Source organism: Carcharhinus amblyrhynchos, chromosome 18 (assembly GCF_965287045.1).
Source record: "Carcharhinus amblyrhynchos chromosome 18, sCarAmb.v2.hapA, whole genome shotgun sequence".
Lineage (NCBI taxonomy): Eukaryota > Metazoa > Chordata > Chondrichthyes > Carcharhiniformes > Carcharhinidae > Carcharhinus > Carcharhinus amblyrhynchos.
This window is the reverse complement of record NC_137341.1, coordinates 32,444,008-32,469,607: the sequence shown is the minus strand read 5'-3', so window position 1 is coordinate 32,469,607 and position 25,600 is coordinate 32,444,008. Positions and strand designations below refer to the sequence as shown.

The 25,600-nt window shown below is 42.2% G+C and overlaps 1 protein-coding gene across 3 annotated transcripts; it reads right to left on the bottom strand.

The window, feature by feature from the left end:
* Window positions 1–1,069: 1,069 nt before the first annotated feature.
* Window positions 1,070–24,310, bottom strand: cluap1 (clusterin associated protein 1). 3 transcript variants are annotated; one of them, XM_080206689.1, is made up of 13 exons: window positions 23,914–24,310; window positions 23,081–23,192; window positions 21,584–21,668; window positions 21,273–21,452; window positions 20,603–20,698; window positions 14,881–14,964; window positions 14,230–14,363; window positions 12,945–13,086; window positions 12,008–12,080; window positions 9,567–9,677; window positions 4,092–4,147; window positions 3,250–3,282; window positions 1,070–1,553 (listed from the first exon to the last, which is right to left on the bottom strand). In XM_080206689.1, exons 1-13 carry the CDS (start codon window positions 23,933–23,935, stop codon window positions 1,401–1,403), a joined length of 1,281 nt encoding a protein of 426 aa, XP_080062815.1. In that variant the 5' UTR covers window positions 23,936–24,310; the 3' UTR covers window positions 1,070–1,400. The 3 variants fall into 3 exon arrangements, 2 of the variants coding, with proteins under 2 accessions (XP_080062815.1, XP_080062816.1); XR_013888919.1 differs by lacking the exon at window positions 3,250–3,282 and adding an exon at window positions 2,882–2,991 and having other exon boundaries at window positions 1,451–1,553; XM_080206690.1 differs by lacking the exon at window positions 3,250–3,282.
* Window positions 24,311–25,600: the final 1,290 nt, after the last annotated feature.

Below are 25,600 nucleotides of genomic sequence, written 5' to 3'. Positions count from 1 at the left end.
CCTTGCAATAAATGACAACATTCCATCTGTCTTCCTAATCACTTCTTGTATCTGTACACCAACCCTTTGTGATTCATGTACTTGAATAACCAGATGCTCCTGTATTTCACAGTTCTGCAATCTCTCTCCATTTAAATGTGCTGCTTTTTAATTCTTCATGCCAGAGTGGTTAAGTTCATATATTCCCACATTGTGCTCCATTTACTAAATTATGTCCACTCATAACCTATCTACCTACCTACATCCCATTGCAGCCTCCTTATGACCACTTCACAACCTGCTTTCTTCCCTAACTTGTCTCATCAGCAAATTTAGCAACCATATGTTCAGTCTCTCTGTCCAAGGCATTGATTAGAAATTGTGAATGGTTGTGGTCCTGGCCCTGATCCCTGTGCCATTCTGTCTGTCACATCTTACCAACCTAAAAAATGCCCCATTTCTGCAGTAACCTCTACTGTGGCACCTTGTCAAATGTCTTCTGGAAATCCAAAGATTTCCCCCTCATAAGAACATAAGAAATAGGAGCAGGAGTAGGCCATCTAGCCCTTCGAGCCTGCCCCGCCATTCAATAAGATCATGGCTGATCTGTCGTGGCTCAGTTCCACTTTCCCGCCTTCTCCCCATAACCCTTAATCCCCTTGCCTATCAAAAACCTATCTACCCGCGTCTTAAATATATTTAGCAAGGCAGCCTCCACCACTCCAACGGGCAGAGAATTCCAGAGATTCACCACCCTTTGAGTGAAGAAGTTCCTCCTCAACTCTGTTCTAAACTGCTCCCCCCCACTTATCTTGAGGCTGTGCCCTCTAGTCCTACTGTCCTTTCTGAGTGGGAAGAGCCTCTCCACCTCTATCCTATCCATCCCATTCATCATCTTATCCATCCCATTCATCATCCACACATGGTTTATAACTTCCTAAAAGCATTCCAGTAAATTAGTCAAACTTAATTTTGCTCTTTAAAACCATGTTGATGCTACCTGATTATTAATTGAAATATTCACTTTTGTTGCAATTTATTGTAGTTGATGTGTTTTTACTACAACATCCTGTAAAGTAGTACAAGTGTGTGGATTGGAGTAAAAAGACTTGCTTCATTTAATCAATTCAAATAAAATTATCTAACATACAATAGGTGCCGATAAAATGGGTTGATCATTTCAACAGACTCCACTGTCTGAAATGGAACTGGGTGTCTTGATTCTAACAACTGCACACATTGACTTTTGGGTCATTTTTACTGTATAACACAGTAGGAGAGCTGGAGGAAGATCGGGGGCAGCAGTGAACATCTTGCATAGTACACTGTATAATCTGCTCTGTAGCTAAACAATAAATGCTAGCCTAGCCAGCAACATCCACATCCCATAAATGAATTTAAAAACTTGCTTAGGGTTGGGATTAGAAGTCATTGTCACTTTCATCGAGTTCCTGTTTGTGAATTCTGCTTGAGGGCTGTTCTGGCTGAATATCAATGCTTTCATCATCATCTTCAGCAATTTCATATTCATCATCTTCATCTTCAACATCAATCTCGCTGTCATCTGAATCCTCCTGGAGAGTAAGAGAACTCATTAACCATTTGCTTCAAATGGAGCCCATCACATAGAAAAGGATGAAGTGTTAACCAAGGGCAACACCTTCACTGACCAGTGATAACCTCATGTGAGGCTTTGGATGGCGATACACTGAATAGCAGGCAGTTATCAATGGGTGCTATTCTGGTTGGCGGTTGGTGACTAGTGGAGTGCCGCAGGGATCGGTGCTGGGGCCTCAGCTATTTACCATTTATATAGATGATCTAGAGGAGGGGGATGAGTGTAGGGTAACGAAATTTGCTGATGACACAAAGATGAGTGGAAAAGCAAATTGTGCAGAGGGTGTGGAAAGTCTGCAGAGGGATCTGGATAGGCTGAGCGAGTGGGCGAGGACCTGGCGGATGGAGTATAATGTTAGTAAGTATGAGGTTATCCACTTTGGCAGAAATAATAGTAGGAGGGATTACTGTTTAAAGAGCGAAAAGCTGCAGCATGCTACGGTGCAGAGGGACCTGGGGGTCCTTGTGCACGAGTTGCAAAAACCCAGTCTGCAGACGAAGAAGGTGAATGGCATGCTGGCCTTTATAGCGAGGGGGATAGAATATAAAACCAGGGAGGTCTTGCTGCAACTGTACAGGGTACTGGTGAGGCCGCAGCTGGAGTACTGTGTGCAGTTTTGGTCGCCACACTTGCGCAAGGATATTTTGGCCTTGGAGGGAGTGCAGAGGAGGTTCACTAGGCTGATACTGGAGATGAGGGGGTTGGACTATGAAGAGAGACTAAATAGACTGGGTCTGTACTTGTTGGAGTTTAGAAGGATGAGGGGGGGATCTTATAGAGATGTATAAGATAATGAAAGGGATAGATAGGGTAGAGGTAGAGAGATTCTTCCCACTCAGAAAGGACAGCAGAACTAGAGGGCACAGCCTCAAGATAAGCGGGCGGGGGAGGGGGGGCAGTTTAGAACGGAGTTGAGGAGGAACATCTTCACTCAAAGGGTGGTGAATCTCTGGAATTCTCTGCCCATTGAAGTGGTGGAGGCTACCTCGTTAAATATATTTAAGTCACGGGTAGATAGGTTTTTGACAGGCAAGGGAATTAAGAGTTACAGGGAGAAAGCGGAACTGATCCAATTCAGATCAGCCATGATCTTATTGAATGGCGGGGAAGGCTCGAAGGTCTAGATGGCCTACTGCTGCTCCTATTTCTTATATTCTTAGATGATGAGGAATTATAGGCTAGCAACTAATTAAAGGTTTGGATTGTTCTGAAAGAACAGCTCAAGGTAACATGCAAGATTTCTGCAACAACCTTCCCTACCCATGGTTATAAAGTGATAAATACCTGGCCATATAATAAACTCTGATCCTCCAAACTTGACTGACAGCTAAAGAGCTGCATAACACCAGTGTGAACTACAGGTGGTACAGGCCTGTCTTTGGGGCTGGAATGGCCTGGAGATGATAAGTGAGGAGACATCACAGAGTACGATAAATGACAAGTGCAAGGTTTATCATAGCTACTGTGACAATAGTGCATGATTTAACTTCTCAGTGGCACTGAAGCCTTGAATCTCTACTAGAAGTAACAAAACAAGAAGTAATTGTATGGCTAATGCCCTGTGATGATAATGGCTACAGTAAACATCAATATAATTGCAGAATGAGCTACAGTAATGGAATGAAATGCCAAGTCTCTATATCTGAACCAACCTTGCTGCTGCTGGAATTCTTGACATCCTTTGACTGAGCAGATAATGTTTGGCGCATTATGAAAGCAATAATGGAAAGCAACAGAAGAAAGAAAAGCAGACTTAAACTCAAAAGAAAACAATCAAACAAAAAGCCACTGATAAAAGTAATGAGTCTGGGACTTTGTCACTTGCACAGATTCTGTGTAGAGAAAACAAGCTACTACAGCTAACTAAAAGCATTCCACAATTACAAACATTTAACATGCTACTACCTAGCACACAAGCAGCCTGCACCCTGTTTCCTGTTTGGAGTTGATTAAAGGTGGAATAAGGTGCAGTTTACAGGGCAGAAATTGTTGCTGTTTTTTGGTGTTGAGATCACCACCAAAACACCAATTACCAAATCACCAGAAAGAATGGGGCAGCAGTAAAAGCCAAGACACACAACTATCACAGCAAAAAGAAAACGAGATGATCTTAAACAGCAAAAAAAAAACAAGGAAGATGACAATCAAGTGATAATGAAGCCATCAGCTGGAAAGCTGGACCTGGGTTACGAAAACATTGCCTGCATAATTCTTGCTCACATGTTGAATGTGAGAACATACATGCAAATAAAAGTTTATTCGTCAGATTGTTTTCTTGGCAAAGGGCCTCCATTCTCCAGACTTCCAACGGTCCACCTCTTGAAGGACTCTTGGCTGTTCTTTACATTGGATGCATTAGAGTGATTATAGATGCAGGATGACTTAGATCAGTTGTAAAGTGTCTGAGGCCAGAATCCACAGTCAAAATGGGGCTAAAGTATAATCTACAGGATCACTAAACATTAAGGCTATGAAAGCAGCTAGAGTGTCTCACCTCATCCTCAGTATCACCTCCATGCATTGTCCCAACCACTCGACCACCAACTCTGCCTGTGAATGTGAAATTGATTTATTAAGAGTCCAGATATCTCATTATAGTATCTAACAAAATGCTAACATGCTGGATGTCTGTGCCTCGGGCATGAAACTGGTGAGCATATTTCAACCTGCAAAGTTCACTGACTGAGCAAAGATTAAATTTAGTATGCAAAAGTGGAAGCAGGTACTGTTTTTTTTTAAACAGGGCAGGTGTGTGGTGTGAAGAGATAGCAACAAATTTAGAGGGAATGTTGACCACAAGATTCAATCGATTTGCCACAATGGGCATTATTGAAATATTGCTGATCATGACTAAAACTTCATTTGAACTGGTTCCTTCATTGGCTACAGGTTCAAAAAGTCTCAAAAGATCAGCAATGTTACTGTTCCTTGGAGAAATCCTAACAAAGCACAACCTAAACCAGAATCTAAAGGGGAAGAAGACATGATCTGAAGAGACAAGGGTCATCTTTCAGGAAAACTCAAACTCAGACAACGGACCCTGTTTATTCATGTTAATCAGAAGATAAGTACATACCGCAGCCTCTGCAACTGCTAATCATTCAAACTAGATAAATTGTAATCCATCAAAATGACAGGTTCCATCCCATTGTTCACACCCCAAATCCATAAAAGCACAAATTCAGTATGCAATCCTCCACTGAGGTCCTGACAAAGCCACCTTACCACAGGCCAATGTACTTAATACCATCATAGGATACCAAGCATCGAGATCATTCCTGGCAGCATTACAATGCCTTGCATCTATTGGATGACGGGATTAAAATTATATTTTTAAAAAAATCAATTTTTTTTTTGCATTAAAAGTAGGTAAGCTATCAGATCTCCAATTTAAATGATTAACTTAGTGACATTGAAGCAATATAATGCAAGGGTAGTGAATCACTATAACATTCTGGGTGCTGGCACACACAGCACAAATCCTGGTTCTACAGAAGATGACAGGAAGGCCAAACTGATACCAGGGCTCCAAGAAGAGGTTAAGCAAAATGGAAATGCTGGCCAGAATGACCTCAAGGTTCTGATGAAAGGTTAGACTTGGAAATGTTCAATCTGTTTTGTTCTTCACAGAAGTTTCCTGGCCTGCTAAATATTTCCAGCATCCAGGGTCTTTTGTTTGCGATCTCATTGGGGACAGAAGTTAGACTAGAATAAACACCATCAAAACAACAAACTAAGTAGGATAGACAGGCCATATAATGAAACTGGATTATGTCAGGGAACTGGGCAGTCATTTAGTAAAGGAAATGTTTGGGTTGTGGTATTCGGTACTGGTTCTGCACCTTCCCATTTACCAGCTATCATGGTCTGCAGATAGTTCCAGTGCTTGCCAACTGTCTCTATACATGAGATAAAGTGTCCTGAAGTGTGAATCTAGAGAATTCAGCAGAAGGCTAAAGTGCAGAACCTTGAAGGTAGTAATTTCTGGACTACTACTGGTGCCACATGCTAGTGAGAGTAATAATAGGGAGATTAGGCAGACGAATGTGTGGTTTGAAACTGGTGCAGGGATTGGGGTTTAGATTTTTGGGTCATCGGGATCTTTCCTGGGGAACGAGTGACCTGTTCAAGAAGGACAGGTTACACCTGAACTGGAGTGGGACTAACATCCTGGCAGGGAGATTTGCTACAGCCACTCGGAGGAGTTTAAACTAGTTTGGTGATGGGAATGGGACCCAAAGCATTAGGAGATAGAAGAGAAGGTTGAGGACAGCATAGAAGTTAAAGAGAACACATTAGATAGTAAAGGCAGTGTCAATAATCCTAATACCAGACAGTTGAGGCAAAAGCCAGACAGAAAGCAAGGGAAGTCCAGATTAAACTGCATTTATTTCAATGCAAGGGACCTGACAGGCAAGGCAGATGAACTCAGTGCAGGGATGAGTACATGGGACTGGGATATCATATTAATTACTGAAACATGGCTAAGGGTGGGACAAGACTGGCAGCTCAATGTTCCAGGGTACAGACGCTAAAGGAAAGATAGAACAGGAGGTAAGAGAAGAGGGGGAGTTGCACTTTTGATTCAATATTGAGAGGGAATATATCCGAGGGCTTGCCCACTGAGTCTAGAACTGAGATAAAGAGGATGAAATCACTTTGATAGGGTTGTACTATAGGCCTTCAAATAATCAACGGGAAATTGAGGAGCAAATACATAAGGAGATTAAAGATATTTCCAAGAAAATTAAGGTGGCAATATTAGGGCATTTTAACTTTCCCAACATTGACTGAGACAGCCATCGTATTAGAGGGTTGGATGGAGAGACATTTGTTGAATGTATTCAGGAGGAATTTCTCATTCACTATGTGGATGGCCCGACTAGAGAGGGGGCAAAACTTGACCTCTTCTTGGGAAATAAGGAAGGGCAAGTGACAGGAGTATTAGTGAGGGATTGCTTTGGGACCAGTGACCATAATTCTATTAGTTTTAAGAAAGCTATGGAGAATGATAGGTCTGGCCCAAAAGTTAAAATTCTAAATTGGTGCAAGGCTAATGGTATCAGGCAGGAACTTTCAACTGTTAATTGGGGGAGTCTGTGGGAAGGCAAAGGGATGTCTGGTAAGTGGGAAGCTTTCAAAAGTGTGTTAACTGGGGGTCGGGGTCAGCACATTCCTCTTAGAGTGAAGGGCAAGGCTGGTAGATGTAGGATACCCTGGATGACTTGGGATATTGATGCCCTGGTCAAGAAAAAGGAGCACATGACATACATAGGCAGCTGGGATCAGGTGGATCCCTTGAAGAGTATAGAGGGTGTAGGAATAGAGTTAAGAGGGAATTCAGGAGGGCAAAAAGGGGACACGAGATTGTTTTGGCAGATAAGGCGAAGGGGAAACCAAAGAGCTCCACAAATACATAAAGGGCAATAGGCTTACTAGGGAGAGATAGGGCCTCTTAAGGATCCACAAGAGATGAATGAGATCTTAAATGAATATTTCTCATCAGTGTTTACTGTTGAGAAAAGCATGGACGTTTGGGAAGTTGGGAAAATAAATAGTGATGTCTTGAGGAGTATGCATATAACAGAGGTGGTGGTGCTGGAAGTCTTAAAGCGTATCAAGGTAGATAAATCCCCAAGACCTGATGAAGTGTATCCCAGGACATTGTGGGAGGCTAGGGAGGAAATTGCAGGTTCCCTAGCAGAGATATTTGAATTGATAGTCACAGGTGAGGTGCCTGAAGATTGGAGGGTGGCAAATGTTGTTTAAGAAGGGCTGCAGGGAAAAGCCTGGGAACTCCAGGCCAATGAGCCTCACATCTGCAGTGGATAAGTTGTTAGAAGGTATTTTGAGAGACAAGATCTGCAGGTATTTAGAGACACAAGGACTGATTAGAGACAGTCAGCATGGCTTTGTGAGTGGAAAATCATGTCCCCCAAATTTGATAGAGTTTTTGAAGGGGTAACCAAGAAGGTAGATGAGGGCAGTGCAGTTGATGTTGATGTTGTCTACATGGACTTTAGCAAGGCCTTTGACAAGCTACCACATGGTAAGTTGTTGCATAAAGTTAAATCTCGCAGGATCCAGAGTGAGGTAGCTAAATGGATACAAAGTTGGTTTGATGACAGAAGCTAGAGAGTGGTTGTAGAGGGTTGTTTTTCAAACTGGAGCCCCAGACCAGCAGTGTGCCTCAGGGATCAGTGCTGGGTCCATTTATATTAATGATTTGCATGAGAATATATGGGGCATGGTTATAAGTTTGCAGATGACACTAAGATTGGTAGCATAGTGGACAGTGAAGAAGGATATCTAGGATTGGAACAAGATCTTGTTCAATTGGTCCAGTGGGTTGATGAATGGCAGATGGAGTTTAATTTAGATAAATGTGAGATGATGCATTTTGGTAGACTGAACCAGGGCAGGACTTACTCAGTTAATGGTAGGGCATTGGGGAGACTTATAGAACAAGGAGATCTAGGGATACATGTTCATAACTCATTGAAAGTGGAGTCACAGGTGGACAGAGTAGTGAAGAAAGCATTCGGCATGTCTGGCTTCATAAATCAGAACACTGAATACAGGAGTTGGGACGTCTTGAAGTTGTACAAGACACTGGTAAGGCCACACTTGGAATACTGTGCACTGTTCTGGTCACCCTATTATAGAGAAGATATTATTAAAGGAGAAAGAGTGCAGAAAAGATTTACTATGATGCTACCAGAACTTGATGGTTTGAGTTATAAGGAGAGGTTGGATAGACTGAAACTTCTTTCCCTAGAGTGTAGAACATAGAACATTACAGCGCAGAACAGGCCCTTCGACCCACGATGCTGCGCCGACCAGTTAAGAAACGATGACCCTCTAACCTAAACCAAACCCCTACCATCCATAAACCTATCCACGGATCTCTTAAACGCCCCCAAACTAGGCGCATTTACAACTGCAGCAGGCAGGGCATTCCAATCCCTCACCACCCTCTGGGTAAAGAACCTACCCCTGACATCCGTCCCATAACTACCACCCCTTAATTTAAAGCTATGCCCCCTCGTGCTAGCTTTCTCCATCCGAGGAAAAAGGCTATCACTGTCCACCCTATCTAAACCTCTAATCATCTTATATGTTTCAATAAGGTCCCCTCGTAGCCGCCTTCTTTCTAAAACAACCTCAAATCCCTCAGTCTCTCCTCATAGGACCTCCCCTCCATACCAGGCAACATCCTGGTAAACCTCCTCTGCACCCTCTCCAAAGCTTCCACATCCTTCCTATAATGTGGGGACCAGAACTGTACACAATACTCCAAGTGCAGCAGCACCAGAGTTTCGTACAGTTGCAACATGACGCTACGGCTCCTAAATTCAATCCCCCTACCAATAAACGCCAAGACACCGTATGCCTTCCTAACAACCCTATCTACTTGATTCCCAACTTTCAGGGATCTATGTACACATACACCTAGATCCCTCTGTTCATCCACACTATTCAGAGGCTGAGGGGTGATCTTACAGAGGTCTATAAAATAATAAAGGGCATAAATCAGCTATATAGTCAATACCTTTTCCCAAAGGTAGGGGAGTCTAAAACTAGAGGCCATATGTTTAAGATGAGAGGGGAGAGATACAAAAGGGTCCAGAGGGCCAATTTTTTTTTCCCCCCCACACAGAGGGTGGTGAGTGTTTGGTACAAGCTGCCAGAGGTACTAGTAAAGATGGGTAAAATTTTGTCTTTTAAAAAGCATTTAGACAGTTACATGGGTAAGATGAGTATAGAGGGACATGGGCCAAATGTGGGCAATTGGAACTAGCTCTGGGGTTTAGAAAAAAAAGGGTGGCACGGACAAGTTGGGCCAAAGGCCCTGTTTCCATGCTGTAAACCTCTATGACTTATAAAGGAATGTGTTTGAAACCTTTATGCAAAACTCCATTAGCACAGCATTATTAAATCCTCCCTAAAACAAAAAGGTACCACATACCCTGGATGGGCAGTTCCCTAGTGAGCCGTGGTTTCAGTGGTCTTCTATCTTCTAGATCACTATCTGAGCCCTCATCTTCTTGTATCTCATTGTCAGAATCATCATCTTTCCCTGTTTCAAGACAGAAAAGTTTATTACAGTTAACAATTTGTATTTATAAAATATCTTAAATACTGTAAAACATAGCAGCGCACCTCATAAGAGCAATAACAAACATGATCTGACACAATTAGGATTTTAGGACAGGTGACCAAAATCTTAGTTAAAGATAGGTTTAAAGAAGTGACTAGAGGAGGAGAGAGGGATTTAGGAAAAGAACAGCAGATCTTCGGAACCAGACAGCTGAAGAAATGGCTGCCGATTGTGGAGTGATTAAAATTAAAAGATGTGCAGGAGATGAAAATTAGAAGAGTATAGAAACCATGGAGGGTTGTAGAACTGGAGTAGATTAGAGATAAGGAGGGGGAGGTCGTGAGGGAATGAAAATTTTGATATAAAAGTGTATGGAGTGTGGAAGCTGGGAGGCCAGCTTTGAAGCAGTCAGGTCTAGGGGAAACATTGCAAAAATCAGACTTTTTTTCATTCAATCCCGTAGTTGAGTAGCTTTCTAGGCCATTTCAGAAGACATTTATGAGTCAACCACATTGCTGAGTCATGTGTGCAGAAAGGTTTCTTTTAATCACAATTGACAATTATTTCATGGTCATCATTAGACTTAATTCCAGATTTTTTATTGAATTCACATTTCACCATCTGCCATGGCAGGATTTGAACCTGGGTCCCCAGAGTATTCCACTGGGTCTCTGGATTACTAGTCAAGTGACAATATCACTACGCCACTGACTCCTGTTGAACGTAGGTAATCTTGATGACAGCATAAATGTGATCAGAAACTCATTTTGCGGGTCAAATACAGCACAAAGATTACAATTCTAGTTCAGGCTTAGACATTTTCCAAGGAGAGGGATGGAGTTTGTGGCAAGGATTGACAATAATTTTCATCTTCTTAATAAATTGTTGGATGAAATTTCTGTTCATCCAATACTAGGTGCTGGACAAGCAACCTGATAATTTGGAAGTGGTGGAGGAGTTCAGGGAGGTGGTGATGATGAGCTAGAGTTGGGCATCACCAGCACACATGTGAAAACTGTCAGTTTTTGGATGATGATGGTGTGAAATGTGGGTCAACAGTGGATCCTGAGAGGACACCAAAAGTAAGTGTGCTAAGTGGGAAGGGATCCTCTTAAAGAACATTCAGTTGCTCCAACCGGAAACAGATAAAAGTGGAATAGTAGAGTGCAAGTAGCAAATGCAGTCCAAACCAGCTGGATGGCAGAGTAAGGTTTTAAAAGGATGGTGTCGTCAATAATGATAAAAGGTGCAGATTGATAGTTGAGGGATAATAATTTGCCTTTTGTCACAGTTACATGGGATGAAAATTGTGACTTGTAAGGAACCTGGCCAATTTCATACTAAGAAAGCAAACCAGGCTGGACAGATCTAAACATGAAATTCCAGGAAAGGCAATCACACTCAGGATATTGAGGAGGAAATGGAAGTTGGAGATGGGGGTGACATTGTGCAAGGAGAGAGACAGAGAGAGAGGTCAAAGATTGGAGTTTTTTGAGGGGAGGAGTTGATGATGACAGGATTTGAAGGCAGGAATGGTACCCGAAGAAAGGGATAAGTTTTTACATTGAAATTACATTCTGGATCTATGGAGCACCCAGTGTCCTCCGCTCCTGAATCAAGCTTCTAATTGTTTAGCCAGCCTATGTGAACCAACTTGAAAGGGATCCTAGCACACAGACTAGCTGTGACAGCTTGATCATTGCACCAAGATATCATCACAACGAAAGGTCATTTGCATCTCGCACTCCCCTTATTTCATATCAATGTCACAGAAGAGACAAAACCAGGGCTGGAACAGCCATTTATGAGCACTGCCGAAAGGGTAGCACTAGTCCAGGCTTCATGTGTGACAATCATTAAAAAAAAAACACTTTTCAATGCTTGTCAGCTTCAGAATTCAGGACACAAAGAACTTGCATTTCTCCTGTACCTTTCTCAATTTCACAGGGGTGTCCCAAAGTGCTTCAAAGCCCATGTCATACTTTTGGAGCACCATATTGCAATGTACGAAAATGGGGCCCATACATAGCTTATTCTTGCACATGATATATATTGTTCATCCACACATTGCACATCTGACATACAGACATGTAGGCACATGCATTGTATATCGTGTTTTCAACTCATACCCAGCACTCTGAACAGTCTATTCTATTCTGTCCAACTTGTGAAACAATGACCTATTATCAACATAGCTGGCCACTCACAGGTTCATTCTCGTATCCAATAGCCAGTTTCTGTCAAAGCAAAACAGCTTTAAGCACCTGAAACAATGAATAATAGAAAAAGACAACACAGCCTCACTTTACCTGAATTTTTCATCAGCCTTTTTTCCTCCTCCTTCAGTTTATTCTGCATCAGGCGCAATGTGTTTTCAGTTTCCTGGGAAATGCCCAAGTATTGGTTACAACTGTTGACAAAGACTCAATGATTGAACAATTATTATAACCAAAAATTCAGTTTTGAAATGATAGAATTAAAAAACATTTACTGAAGAGAGATTAGGCAGCAAGAGTGATGAACAAAACACCAAACCTGAGAGGAGCAGGATCCTTCAACACTGACATTTATATAGCATCTTTAACATAATAAAATGTCTCAGGGCAATCACAGGGGCATTACAAAACAAAGTACAACACCAAGCCACATAGAGATATTCAGTCAACTGACCAAAAGTTTGGTCAAGGGTTAGGTTTTAAAGAGTGTCTTAAAGAAGGAAAATAAAGTAGTCAAAGAGGTGTAGAGAGGACACTACAGAGCTTGGGGCCTGGACAACTGAAGGCATGGCCACCACTAGTGGAGCAATTAAAATGGAGGGTGCACAAAAAACCAAAATTAGAGGAGCGCAGGTATCTCAGACTGTCATGAGACTGGAGGAGAAAATGGAGGTGGGGAGAGACTTGCAAACAAATGTGAAAAATCTCAAATCGAGATGTTGGTCAACCAAAAGTCAGTATATGTCAGTGAGCATATGGGTGACTGAGGGAGTGGTTAAAACACAAGCAGCAGACATTTCGATGACTCCAAGTTTACAGAGGGACAAAGCTTCTAGGGCAAAGTTTAACCGACAGTACTCCAGAAGCTTTTCTTAAACATTTGAGACAGTAGGATCTAACCCTTTTGTCATCTCAGAGAATCCCCAGTTACAAAGACCTTGCTGCTCCTTCCTTAGTTGGTTATCCACCATCACCATGCACCTTGCATCTCTGCTACTCCTTCCTTAGTTGGTTACCCACCATCACTTACCTCAAACCTTTCCTGTTCCATCCTGTGTAGGTCTTCAAGTTGCTGCTCCAGGTAGCACAGGTTACGGAACTTTTCCACATAGGTCTCATACTGTTTCTGGAGCTCCTCCTCAATCTTCTCATATTCATCCATAAAGGCCGGCCTGAGGATGCAAAAGAAATCCAGAGAGTCTTGACATTTAAAAACAAATCAGTTAGTCTCCTCTAATCATCTCACTGCCTGTAGAAAATGGTGGACCAGTCAGATCCAGTGGAATGGAATTTCACTGGTTTATAATTCCTCATGTTGTTTATCAACAAATCTTTAATAGTAGCTGATTAAAATGATTAGCCTTCCCAAGTATTGAGAAATAGATCCAATTACTTAAGATCACTGAAAATGCTGAATCATTCCAATGTTTCGAACACTAGCCACCAGTTGATGCAACTTAATCCTGCTTCTAAATATCTATTAGAATGTGTCATCATTGGAAAACTGAGATTATTGTATCTCCCTTGTCCTTTTAGATGATAATGGCCATGGGTTTGGAAAGTTCCTGCAGTGCACCTTGTAGATGGTACATACTGCTGCTACTATTCGTCAGAGGCGGAGAGGGTGAATGTTTGTGAATGGGGTGCCAATCAAGCAGGCTGCTTTATCCTGAACATGGATGTAATGAACAGTTAATGTGGAGCAAACAATGTGTCTATTCCAATCTGTACAAGTCATAATCCACACAGAATTGATTTCATAAGTCTACTGAGTGTTGAACTTTAGTCTTATCATTATCATGGCATCAACTGTATCACCTACATGGTGGAGCTGCATTTTTTGGGTTGGGCTATCAGGGATGCTGGGTACAACTGGAAGCAGATTATTGGTGAATGATTTTTTAAAAAATTTTGATTAATATCTCAATGGTCCATTTATATTACACTACTACTCCAACCTACTGTAATAAAATTGATCTTGTAGTTGCTTCCACCACTCCTCTGGACTAACCTACTTGCAGGCACTGCCAGCTATGGAAGTGTCATTTGAATACAATATGCCAGGACAAAGGATGGACTGTTCTACTATTTTCTGGCAAAGCTATCAATTCACTGAGGGGAAAAGAAAGCGCCTTCATAATGTTACCACCTCTCCCTCCACCACACCCACCTCGCACACCCCTCAAGTAAAGCTGCCATAAGTTACTAGCCCACACAATGCTATCATGCAAGGTCCACAAATAGCAATGTTGTGATTGGCAACTTGTAAAAGCCATGCACAGAACAGGAGACTATCTGCCCTTTCAGAATCTAACCTGACACTCTGCAAGGTTTGTAGTCGCTTTTTACTCCTCTCCAGCTCCATCTTCTTCTTTTCAATCTTAGCTTCCAGATTTGCTTCATCAGAGGCAACATTGTTCAGCATTTCCTTGGTCTTTTGTACTTGCTCCTGGAACAGAAACAGCAACAAAATAGTATGTATTTCCAAATATGGGATAATTGCCCCAGATGATTTACTCCACTGCTTAAAATAACTGGCTCAAGATATCCCCTGAATAAATTTGACAATTACCCCTCAGGAAGGAAGAGGACAAAAATCAGGAATTAGTTGCCAACTGAACATTTTCTGTCATTGAAAGTTCAGTTCAATATCCACGAACATCTGCTTGAATCAAAAATATGACTTACATTTATATAACGCTTTTCACTCCCCTTCTTCAAAATAGTGCCATGGGGCCTTGGTTTAACTTTTCATAAAGACAGCCTCCAATGTTACAGCACTCTCCCAGTGTAGTAATGAATACTTCAATAAATTAGTTTTCAATACATGGAATCTTCCCAGTGCTTTCAAGCTTCATTCTCCACTTATCCCATTCAGTCCAGATGAAACAATCAGTAACTGTTCCAATTAAATATCTCAAGATTTTTCCTAACTTTGTTTGATTCAAAGAGATACAGTCACTCACTATAATTTCTTTAATTCCAGCTCTTAATGCCTTCTCAGTCTCATTGATTTCCAGGGGCCTGGCTATTGCTGCTGTTCTCATCTCCTGTTTAAAAAAAAGACAGAACACATTACATTCCATAAAAAATACCCAGAAACAAAGAACAGATAAAGACCAGCTGGCAGTATCAGATCAGTCTGACATTGTCACCATGTGACCACGCTATCCCCCATCCAACATGCAAACTCCTGAGTCAGGGGACGGGGAACATTATGCCAATTTAGAAAAACCTCTGGGACATTCCTCTGACTTCTGATGGTGAGTAAACAAACTTCTGGTGCCCCACATTGACAGGGAGACACAGCCCCAATCCATAACTACCTTCTAAAGTAGATTATGTTGTTCACACTCAGGAACTAAACCAGATCCCTCTGGAATATTTGCAGAGAATCTGCACTGACTGAAGGGGAAACTTGCCGCTGAACTTGCTTGACTTTTTGAAAGAAAGTTCCTGCTAACATCGATGTTAATCCTGTGCTTGCATTTCTTAAACTTGTGCTTCCTGGTTCTGTCTAAGGGTGTTGAAATTATGGAGAAAGGACACTAAAGTCGACAGTGTCAGTGGAGTCGAGAGGCATTTGGAAGCAATCCTAAAAGAGCAGGATTGAGGGACATGGTGATAGGAATAGGATGGAATTGACTGATGAAAAGAAGTGTGGCGAGTATTCTCTGGATGTTTGCTGCTCTGAAACATTCTGATGTTCCATTTGCAAAGAGCTTCTTTCCTCAAGTACATTTTTTTTTAAACAGATGGGAAAGGGATCAGCCTAACAGTCTCTGCAATCTATGATGCTCTAGCTACGCTTTTTGTTACATTTCATTGATCTGTAGTAAAGTGGTGAATTATCAATGCAAAAAATGTTTATTACATGCTTAAGAATTTAAACTAAAAACAGCTGGCTTGACATTATTGCCTCCTTTGATAAGACAGTATTCTAGTGAAATTGTATTTGGAATAAATAACCATTTCCTCCAGCTATCTGGAATCCTGTAACACTAACAGTACTGCACTGAGGTCAGCATCCAGATTTTCATGTGGGTTTGCAAAATCCTAATCTGCACACTTTTGCATTTTCCAAAATGTACACCTGCCCACAGGTGACTTTGTCCAGGATTTTTGCCTTTTCACACAGGGGTTGGGTTTGCAATGCATTTTGTGAGTGGTGATGGAGTCTGAGAGGGGTGTGGGTGTACAGGTGGGCCAGTAAGAAGGCCTGCCTCAATTCCCAACACAGCAGCCCAGCTCCCAGCATGATTTAAAGGCCTCCTAAACTGTACCCCTCAACACCCCCCCATCCCGTCTCAGATCAGATCCCCATGCCACCTCTGTTACCCTACTGCATGCACAACAGCTATTCACCCAGTATGAAATATGTACCATGCCTGAACCATGTAGCAGCAATGGGGATTATTTTAAAATAATTGGAAAAAACTCAAGATTTAAAATTCTAAACCCAAAATTCAAATATATTAACATGAATACTGGAATGAAAAAAACGTTCCAGTGTAAAAAAAACTTTAAGTGCCTATTATGTTTGTAAAAAAAAACAAGAAACCACATCAAAGGTAGAATCTGTTATTAGAGCCTCTTAAAAGTTTCAATTGTTCTTGAATCAACAGAACACTTTTAGGACTCCAAAGCCCACACCAGCACACAAAAATGGTATGGGCAGGGAAATGGAGAATAGTGACCCTAAACACAGAAGTGGAATGTGTGTTTCAAGTTTATTTATTAGTGTCACAATAACACTAATATCAGGCTTACATTAACACTGCAATGGAGTTTCTGTGAAAATCCCCTCATCGCCACACTCCAGCACCTATGCAGGCACACTAAGGGAGAATCTAGTGTGGCCAATGCACCTAACCCGCAAATTTTTGGGACTGTGGGAGGAAACTGGAATACCCGGAGAAAACTCATGCAGACATGGAGAATGTCTAGACTCCGCACAGACAGTGACCCAAGCCAGGAATCGATCCCAGGTCCCTGGCGCTCGAGAGGCAGCAGTGCTAACCATTGTGCCATCATGCCGCATGTTTGCGCCTAGGTTTTTCACCCAAGGCCTTTTCTGCCCGCAAAAAGACCACAAGTGGAGTGGCTCAGGAAGGCGGAGGAGAATTGTTTTTCCAGCAAAATAAAAGTTCAGCGATTCAAGTTCCAATTCATATTTCCATTGGGAGGTAAAAATTCAGCCTTTGTTGTTACTGGATCAGCCTGATCACCAGATTTAGCAAAACCAGAACATTTTGTTCTGAGCTGCTGCTAACTGGGTCACACAGATATGCTGGAATCCCTGTTCCATTAGTACGCATTTCAGCAGTGTGAATGTAACTTGAAAGTAGCAAGATGCATTTAAAGGGAAGCTAGACTAGTGCATGAAGATGAAAAGAATATGTTGATAGGGTGAGATGAAGCTCCCGTGGAGCACAAACATTAGGTTTAGGCCAATTGGCTGAATGTCATGTTTCCATTTCATAATTTCTGTGCAATTATCTGAAGCCAGACAGTTAGCATTGACCTGAAGTGTTCACTCTGTTTCCCATTCCAGAAATGTTTCCTGGCCTGCTAAGTCAGAGATTATGTCATAGGGTGGGATTTTCTGGCTATGCTTGCCCAGAAACTAGGAAATCCTGCCAGCGGTAAACGGACATTTACATGGTCCATCTTCTACAATTCCCACAGTGAGCCTAACAGGAAAATTCGCCCCATAGAGTCACACAATGCAGAAAAGTCCCTTTGAGTCTGCATCAACAATATCTACCACTATAGGTGACCTAATCCTATTTTCCTGCACTTGTCCCATATCCTTAAATATTATATTTTAAGTGTTCATCCAAATATTTTTTCAAGGTTGTGAGGGTTCCACCTCCACTACCTTCCCAGGCAGTGCATTCCAGATTCCCACCCACCCTTAAGTGAAAAAAAGGGTTTCTCAAAATCCTTTTGAATCTCCTGCCCCTTACCCTAAAATGATGCTCCCTCATGATTGACTCCTCAACCAAAGGGAACAGTTGCTCCCTACTCATCCTATCCATACCCCTCAATGTTATACACCTCAATCCCAGTCCTCCTCAGCTTTCTCTTAAGTAAATGCTTCAAGCCTATCTAGTCTTTCCATATAGTTCAAATGCTCCATTACAGGCAACACCCTACTGAACCTCCTCTGTATCCCCTCTAGTACAATCACATCCCAAGCTAGCCACATGGACTCCTGGCGACTATGGCAAGGTCTGTAAGACATAACAGGCTGCAAGATGATGGTAGGTAAAATCGCTGGCTCCTATGCACCCCTCCCCGATGAATTCAATGCATTCTATGCCCATTTTGAGCAAGAGGTCAGCACGAACACACCCTCCATCCTGGAAGCCTCAGACATACCTGTATCAGAGGTCACCATTGCTGACTTCAGAGCAGCCTTCTCAAAAATCAAATAAGGGAAAGCAACTGGCCCAGATGAGCACTCAGGTCCTGTGCGAACCAGCTGACATCTTCAATCTCTCTTTACACCAATCTGAGGTCCCTATCTGCTTCAAGAAAACCACCATCATTCTGGGACCAAAGAAAAGCCCAGCAGCATGCCTTAATGACCATCATCCGGTGGCTCTGACGTCCATCACTATGAAGTGCTTCAAAAGATTAGTCATGACACAAATCAGTTCATACTTCCCAGACTGCCTAGATCCACTACAGTTCACCTTTGGCTGCAATATGTCCACAGCAGGCACCATCTCCCTAGCCTACACTCAACCCTGGAACATCTAAATAACAAAGATACCCATATCAGATTCCTATTCATAGGCTACAGCTCAGCCTTCAACACCATTATTCCCACGAAAGTGATCTCCAAACTCCATGGCCTGGGCTCAGCTCCTCCCTCTACGACTAGATCCTAGACTTCCTAAGCTATAGGCCACAGTCAGTAAGGATAACCAACAATACCTCCTCCACGATCATCCTCAACACTGGTTCTCCACAAAACTTGTGTCCTCATCCCTTTATTGTACTTCTTATACACCTCTGACTGTATGCCAAATTCCCTTCCAACTTGATGACACTTTGCTGATGACACCACCGTTGTGGTTGGAACGCAAACGATGACAAGAATCTAGGAACTAGTGCGACAACAATAATCTCTCCCTAAATCAACAACTTCAGGAAGCGTAGTGGAGGGCATGCCCTTTTCTGCTTCAATGGGAATGAAGTAGAAATGGTCGCGAGCTTCAAGTTTTTTGGTATCCAGATCAACAACAACCTGTCTTAGTCCCTCCATGCAGACGCTATAGTTAAGAAAACCCACCTATACCTCTACTTTCTCAGGAGACTAAAGAAATTTTGCATGTCTGCTACAACTCTCACCAACTTCATAAATGTATCATAGAAAGCATCCTTTCTGGTTGTATTCAACTTGGTATAGCTCTGTCCAAGATCGCAACAAACTACAATGGGTCTGAATGACTCATAGAATCCCTACAGTGTAACCCCCGTGACTTGCCTGGGTTTGCAAAACCTCACTTACTATACTGTCTGGAGACAATACACATCTCTTTAACCTGTGATCAGTGCTCCTTCCACACACATTGTCAGCCACTTTAGGACTTGAACAGCAGGTTAGGTGTAAAGATTCGCATTCTAATCAGTAATCTCTAAACTGTGTTTTATATGCTCTGTCCGAGGCCAGAACTCTCCATTCACCTGACGAAGAGGGAAACATCAAAAGCTTGTGAGTTTACTATCAAATAAATCGGTTGGACTAAAACCTGGTGTTGTCAGACTTTTTACTGTGTTTACCCCAGCCCAACGCTGGCACATCCACATCATTATCCCTAATTAACCCATGCCTTCCCAGGTGGATATTAATTCTCTCCTTCAGAATTATCTCCAATAATTCCCCACTACTGATGCAAGTCTCATCAGTCTGTAATTTCCTGGTTCATCTCTACCACCCTTCTTGAAAAGTGGAACCACAGTAGCCATCCTCTAGTCCTCTGGCACTTCCCCTGTGGCCAGAGAGGAATCAGAAATGTGTCATAAGTTCAAATCCTCCAGTATAATTACCCAATTATTACTCTTGCACACCTCAGTGAACCGCCTACATATTTGCTCCTCTATTTCCTGCTGACTCTTTAGGGGCCTATAAATACACTCCTAGTAATGTGGCTGCCCCTTTACATTCTTAAATTCTACCCACAAAGCCTCGTTTGAAGATCCTTCCAAAATATCATCTTTCCTTATAGCAGTAATTGACTCCTTAATTGTGCTATACCACCTCTCTCTCACCTAAAGATCCTATACTCCAGAATGCTGAGTTGCCAGTCCTGTCTTCCCACAACCATGTCTCCCCGATGGCAACAACATCACACTTCCATGTGTCAATCCACATTTTTCCAAGTTCTCACAAGTGTTCCAACATTTCCTGTTTTCATTTCATATTCTCAGTATTCTGCTGCAGCCTGAATTACTAATCTATCATTCAAAATTCAAAAGCAAGTGCTCTTAACTATGGCCACAAAAAAACTACAGCAAAGTTTTTGACTTTATATTAGAATCAAATGCAAAGCAATGTTTATTTGAACTGGTATTATATATTCATATTGAACACAATAAAACCATTCATTTTTCATTTTAGGATATCGATATCTTCCAGTTGTCAGTTATTTGTTGATAAGGATTTTGCCTACTCACCCTCAGATCTACTTCTTTTCCCAGTAAGTCAAATACTGTTGCTCCTTTGGAGGTAATCTCAGAGGCCAGTTGCCTTGCAATTTTCAAATCTGAAATCTGTGACGGGTGACAAGATGCAAAATATTGAATCTCCAACACATCGTTTTTCAAACATTATTATGGGTATACACTGAAAGCAGATTCAAGGATAGCTCTGAAAGTCTCCATCCGTAAATGTTAGGGTTCATTTACATGTTTATTGTGTCCATGAATCCAGAGCCAATCACTTGACCTTGCTGTAGGTTTAGAGCCCATGTTTACTGTATTCAGGATTAAAACATCTCACTGCTACAAGCTAGAATTTGGGGTGTCAGATTATTAGTGTTGCTGCAAGGTCAAATTAACAGCAAAGCCAGTGTGTTAAACACACTCCTTCAGTCAAAATACTGTGCAAATTCAACAAGGTGAGCTCCTGGAAAGCAGATTCTCATTAGAAAGGACAATGAGTCAGAGATAAGTTTAGTCTTGGTCCTGAGAGGTGCTCCTGTCTAGTGACAGTACCGAAGAACTCTACTGAATGTGTCCCTAGATTCTCTCATTTAGTATTGTCAATTAAACAAAACAAACTCCTGTGTTAATCCCCTCCTGTGCTAATCACCCCCTAAATGATGAATCCTTTACCACTGCTTACCTTTGACCCCAAGTCAAATTTGAATTTCGAACTATCGTCTTCAGTATCCTCACTCCTGTCCAATCGCTTTGTCTTCATGGCATTGTAGAGAACGGTAGTAATCTTCAGCAACTCTTTCACTGCATAACCATCAGCTTGATACAGCTTTTTGGTGTTGAGTTTAATGTGAGCTTTAGTAGCCTAAAATACAGTGAAATAAATACATGCACAAACATATTGATGTCTTTAATCAAACTCCAATCTAATCCTTAGGCTCATAGTGTCCTACATTTGACACATACTGAGCAGAGGAAGAGCTCTTTGATGCTCACCATGAACTGAGCTACAGCTTTGATGAAGAAAACTCGGTCCTGTTCTGTATCCACATCTGTTGGGATATCTGTTTGGGGCTCATACCTAGTAAAGCAAAACACTAAGCAACATTAGTTTATTTCCCCATACAAAGAACAAAGAAAATTACAGTGCAAGAACAGGATCTTCGGCCCTCCAAGTCTGCACCGACCATGCAATCCGACTTAACTAAAACGCCTACTCTTCTGGGGATCATATCCCTCTATTCCCATCCTATTCATGTATTTTATCCCTCTATTCCCATCCTATTTATACCCATGTACCTTTTCTCCCAACCACTCCCTCACTTCTGACTAGATTTAGAAATCTCAAAGGGCACACCTAAACAGTCATTTTTCCTCACCCAGGAGAGTCATAGTAAACCACATCGACCATTAAGAAGATGGTGGAGCAGAACTAAAATCTCATGCCTTCCAGTGAGAATTAACAGCTCATCTCCATCCAGTGATCAGAATTATCTGCCCTTCCTTTTTAAAGCAGATCCAAACATCCCTTTTGCCCTGAAGGTATTAACTCTTCACTGGGGTCAGGTTCCAAAGGCTTCTGTAATAATTAACTAACTGCCTGCTTCGTCTATACAAGGGTTAATACCTTTAGGACAAGAGGGAGGTTTGGATCAGCTTTAAGAAGGAAAAAGCAGATAACACTGCTCTCAGGGTAGCGCAAACTGCTTCACGGTGGCTTAATTATTTTTAATGTGTACTCAGTGTTATTACAGAGATAAATGCTGCAGCTAATTTGCACACAACTTGGTACCAAAATAATCAAATACGATGAGTCATAGAGATTTACAGCATGGAAACAGGCCCTTTGGCCCAACTTGTCCATGCCACTTTTTTTTTAAAACCCCTAAGCTAGACTCAACTGCCCGCATTTGGTCCACATCCCTCCATACCCATGTAACTGTCTAAACACTTTTTAAAAAGACAAAATTGTACCCACCTCGACTACTACCTCTGGCAGCTTGTTTCAGATACTCACCACCTTCGGTGTGAAAGAAATTACCCCTCTGCAGCCTTTTGTATCTCTCCCTTCTCAACTTAAAGCTATGCCCTCTGGTTTTAGACTCCCCTACCTCTGGGAAAAGATATTGACTATCTAGTTGATCTATGCCCCTCATTATTTTATAGACCTCTATAAGATCACCCCTCAGCCTTCTACGCTCCAGAGAAAAAAGACACAGTCTATTCAACCTCTCCTTATGATGAATGATTAGAGGGTGTGTTTTCGTAACCCTGGCTTCTGAATCCTCCAAATAGGGAGCATTTCTGCACAGGAGAAGCAGCCTTGATTATGAGTTCAGATACGAGAGTGGATTTTACCCCACAGCCTCAGGCTTAATTCAACAACTGATGGCATATTAAGCATTCAGAGTAATTTCTAAAAGAAAGCTTGGCTTGTTCTTTCACCTAATCATGATGTACTTTACAGATTAATACACTTGCAGGAGTACAAACCTTTTCACAAGCCAGATGAGAATCTCTGCTACCAAAGGGAAGTTTGGATTCCTGAAGTTTTCCATGGAGATAAGGCGAGGGTATCCCAGAGCCCTCATCATCTCAGTGAAGTCTTTTTTTGGGGGGGGGGGGGGAAGAAAGATAACAGATTGTTTACACAAACAATGGGTCATCACAGGGGAGGGGGTCCAAAACCTTGTCTCAGTACTATGTGAGACTATTTCTGAAACTTGCCCAACAATGCACATCACGTGAGAGCACTCTAAAAGCATACAATGTTAAATCAGAGGTGTGAGAATGGAATTCCACATTTGTACTCATATTCTTAAAGCTCTCATTCTAAATACGTTTTGAGGATGCAATAGTCTAAGAAACTAATGGTAATTAAATGCATCAGCATCAACACTTTTACGTGGTACTAATGCCAAATTATTGTGCCCCACTGAATATCCAATCCTGCTTCAAATTGTTCAGCTTTCTGGAAACAAATAAAGTTGAAAGAACAATGTGAGAAAGTGCAGGCACTATTGGAGTAAATTTTATTCTCATTAATGACCACAGATTCCAAAACTGGACAGGTGGTACAAGAGAAAATGTGTAATACATCAAATATACATAATGTATAAGGCAAGGCTATTTAACTGTGTCTACTTTAGAGTTCAAAAAGTGATGCCTGTTTATGGATATCAATAACGTTTCAAAATATATAAAGGTTGAAGCCTCTTCCCCACCCCGCAGAGATGAACAAGAATCCTGACCCAGACAGAACCCCTGATAACCCGCCTTTGCCTCTGCCCACAGCCCAAACTCTCAGGTATGAAACAGATTCTTACTCCTCAGGTCCCTGAACGACATGATGCCACTGGAATTTGCAGCCTTCTTGGGCCCGGTCTCACCCTCCCTTTCTCGCTCAAATCTTGCTCACCGAATGCAGAAAAAAAACCTCTACATCTGCCGTACCCAACTCCCCCGGGCCTATCCCCGAACCCGGGCCTGTCCCCTATCCCCAGTCCTGTCCCCTATTCCCGAGCCTGTCCTCAGCGCCGCCGCCGCCCCGATGACTGGGCCCGGAGTGCCTCCCTAGAGGAAAACACCGGACTCGCTGTCTGTCCCTTCCCGCTGGATATTTCCTAACTCCTCTCCCAGCCGTGGAGTCCCTGTCGCTGGGCCCTGTCTCCCCGGCTCTCCGAGGATGGGCCGCCCACCGCCATGAAACCGCGTTTCCTTGGAAACCCCAGGGACGCGATACCAAATGCATTCTGGGGGGTGTGACGCAACTTTGTGATGTCACATTGCATCCAGATTACTCTTCCAACAGGCAAAGAAAAACAGAAGCGAGTGATGAGATTAAAGTGAAACAACAAAAGCCAGATGACACATTAATAAAGTTGTTAAATTGGTGTCAGAACTGGGGAAGATCATCATAGAAGCAGGAGATAATTTCCAAGTTTCTCTGCCTGTTGGAAGAGTAGTCTGGATGCCATGTGACATTAGAAGCTGAAGGGTTGGATAGTATTTAGAACTGCTGCCTCACAGTACCAGGGACCCAGCTTTGATTCCAGCCTTGGGTGATGGTCTCTATGGAGTTTGCACGTTCTCCCCGTGTCTGCATGAGTTTCCTTCAGGTACTCCAGTTTCCTCCCATAGTCCAAAGATGTACAGGTTAGGTTGATTGGCCATGCTAAATTGACCGTTACTTTCAGGGGGACTAGCAGGGTAAATACATGGGGTTATGGGGATAGGGCCTGGGTGGGATAGTGGTCGGTGCAGACTCAATGGCCTCCTTCTGCACTGTAGGGATTCTATGATACAATGAAATGGACTATTTTCCATGTCTTCAATATTTTCTCCACTCTAAGATTGCCCTGTATGCATCTGTGCTGGATTGAATTGATTTTTTGATGATCCTTTTGACAATATTCACCACTACCTCAGCCTTTCCATTTGGCTGATGATAGTGTGAAGATGATGTGGAGTGCTGAATTTCCCATTCATTAACAAAGTGTCTGAATTCTACAGTCATGAATTGAGGGTCATTGTCACTCATCACAATATCGGGGAAGCCATGATAACTGAAGTGTGCTTTCAGGCATCCTATGATGTTTCTAATAATTGCAGCTGGTCTAACTCTCAGTAGTCAGAATAGTGGTTGATGTATGAAATAATCAGTCCCAGTGAGAATGAAGAGATTTCTCCCAAGCTTCATCCATTGTCTGTTCAGTATGTTACAACTCATGAGCAACTCACTGCCACCCTCTTGGACACAGAATTCCAAAGATTCACAATCTCTTAGGCGTAAATGACTGTCACCTTATTCTGCAACTGAAATTTAGATTCTATAGCCAGATAAAACATTTTCTCAGCACCTACACAGTCAAATTCCTTAAGAATTTTATGCATTTCTACTGTATCATCTCATTCTTCCAAACTCCAAGGAATTTCATAGAATCCCTACGGTGCAAAAGGAGGCCATTCGGCCCATTGAGTCTGCACCGACTACAATCCCACCTAGGTCCTGTA

Bases quoted from the DNA above. Each gene is read 5' to 3' on its own strand.
- cluap1 (XM_080206689.1), bottom strand. From the start codon at position 23,935: ATGTCGTTCAGGGACCTGAGGA. The intron at 20,699-21,272 runs GTAAGCAGTGGT...CACCCGTCACAG, and splicing joins AATTTGACTTGGGGTCAAAG to ATTTCAGATTTGAAAATTGC. The intron at 14,965-20,602 runs GTGAGTAGGCAA...TTTTTTAAACAG, and splicing joins GAAAAGAAGTAGATCTGAGG to GAGATGAGAACAGCAGCAAT.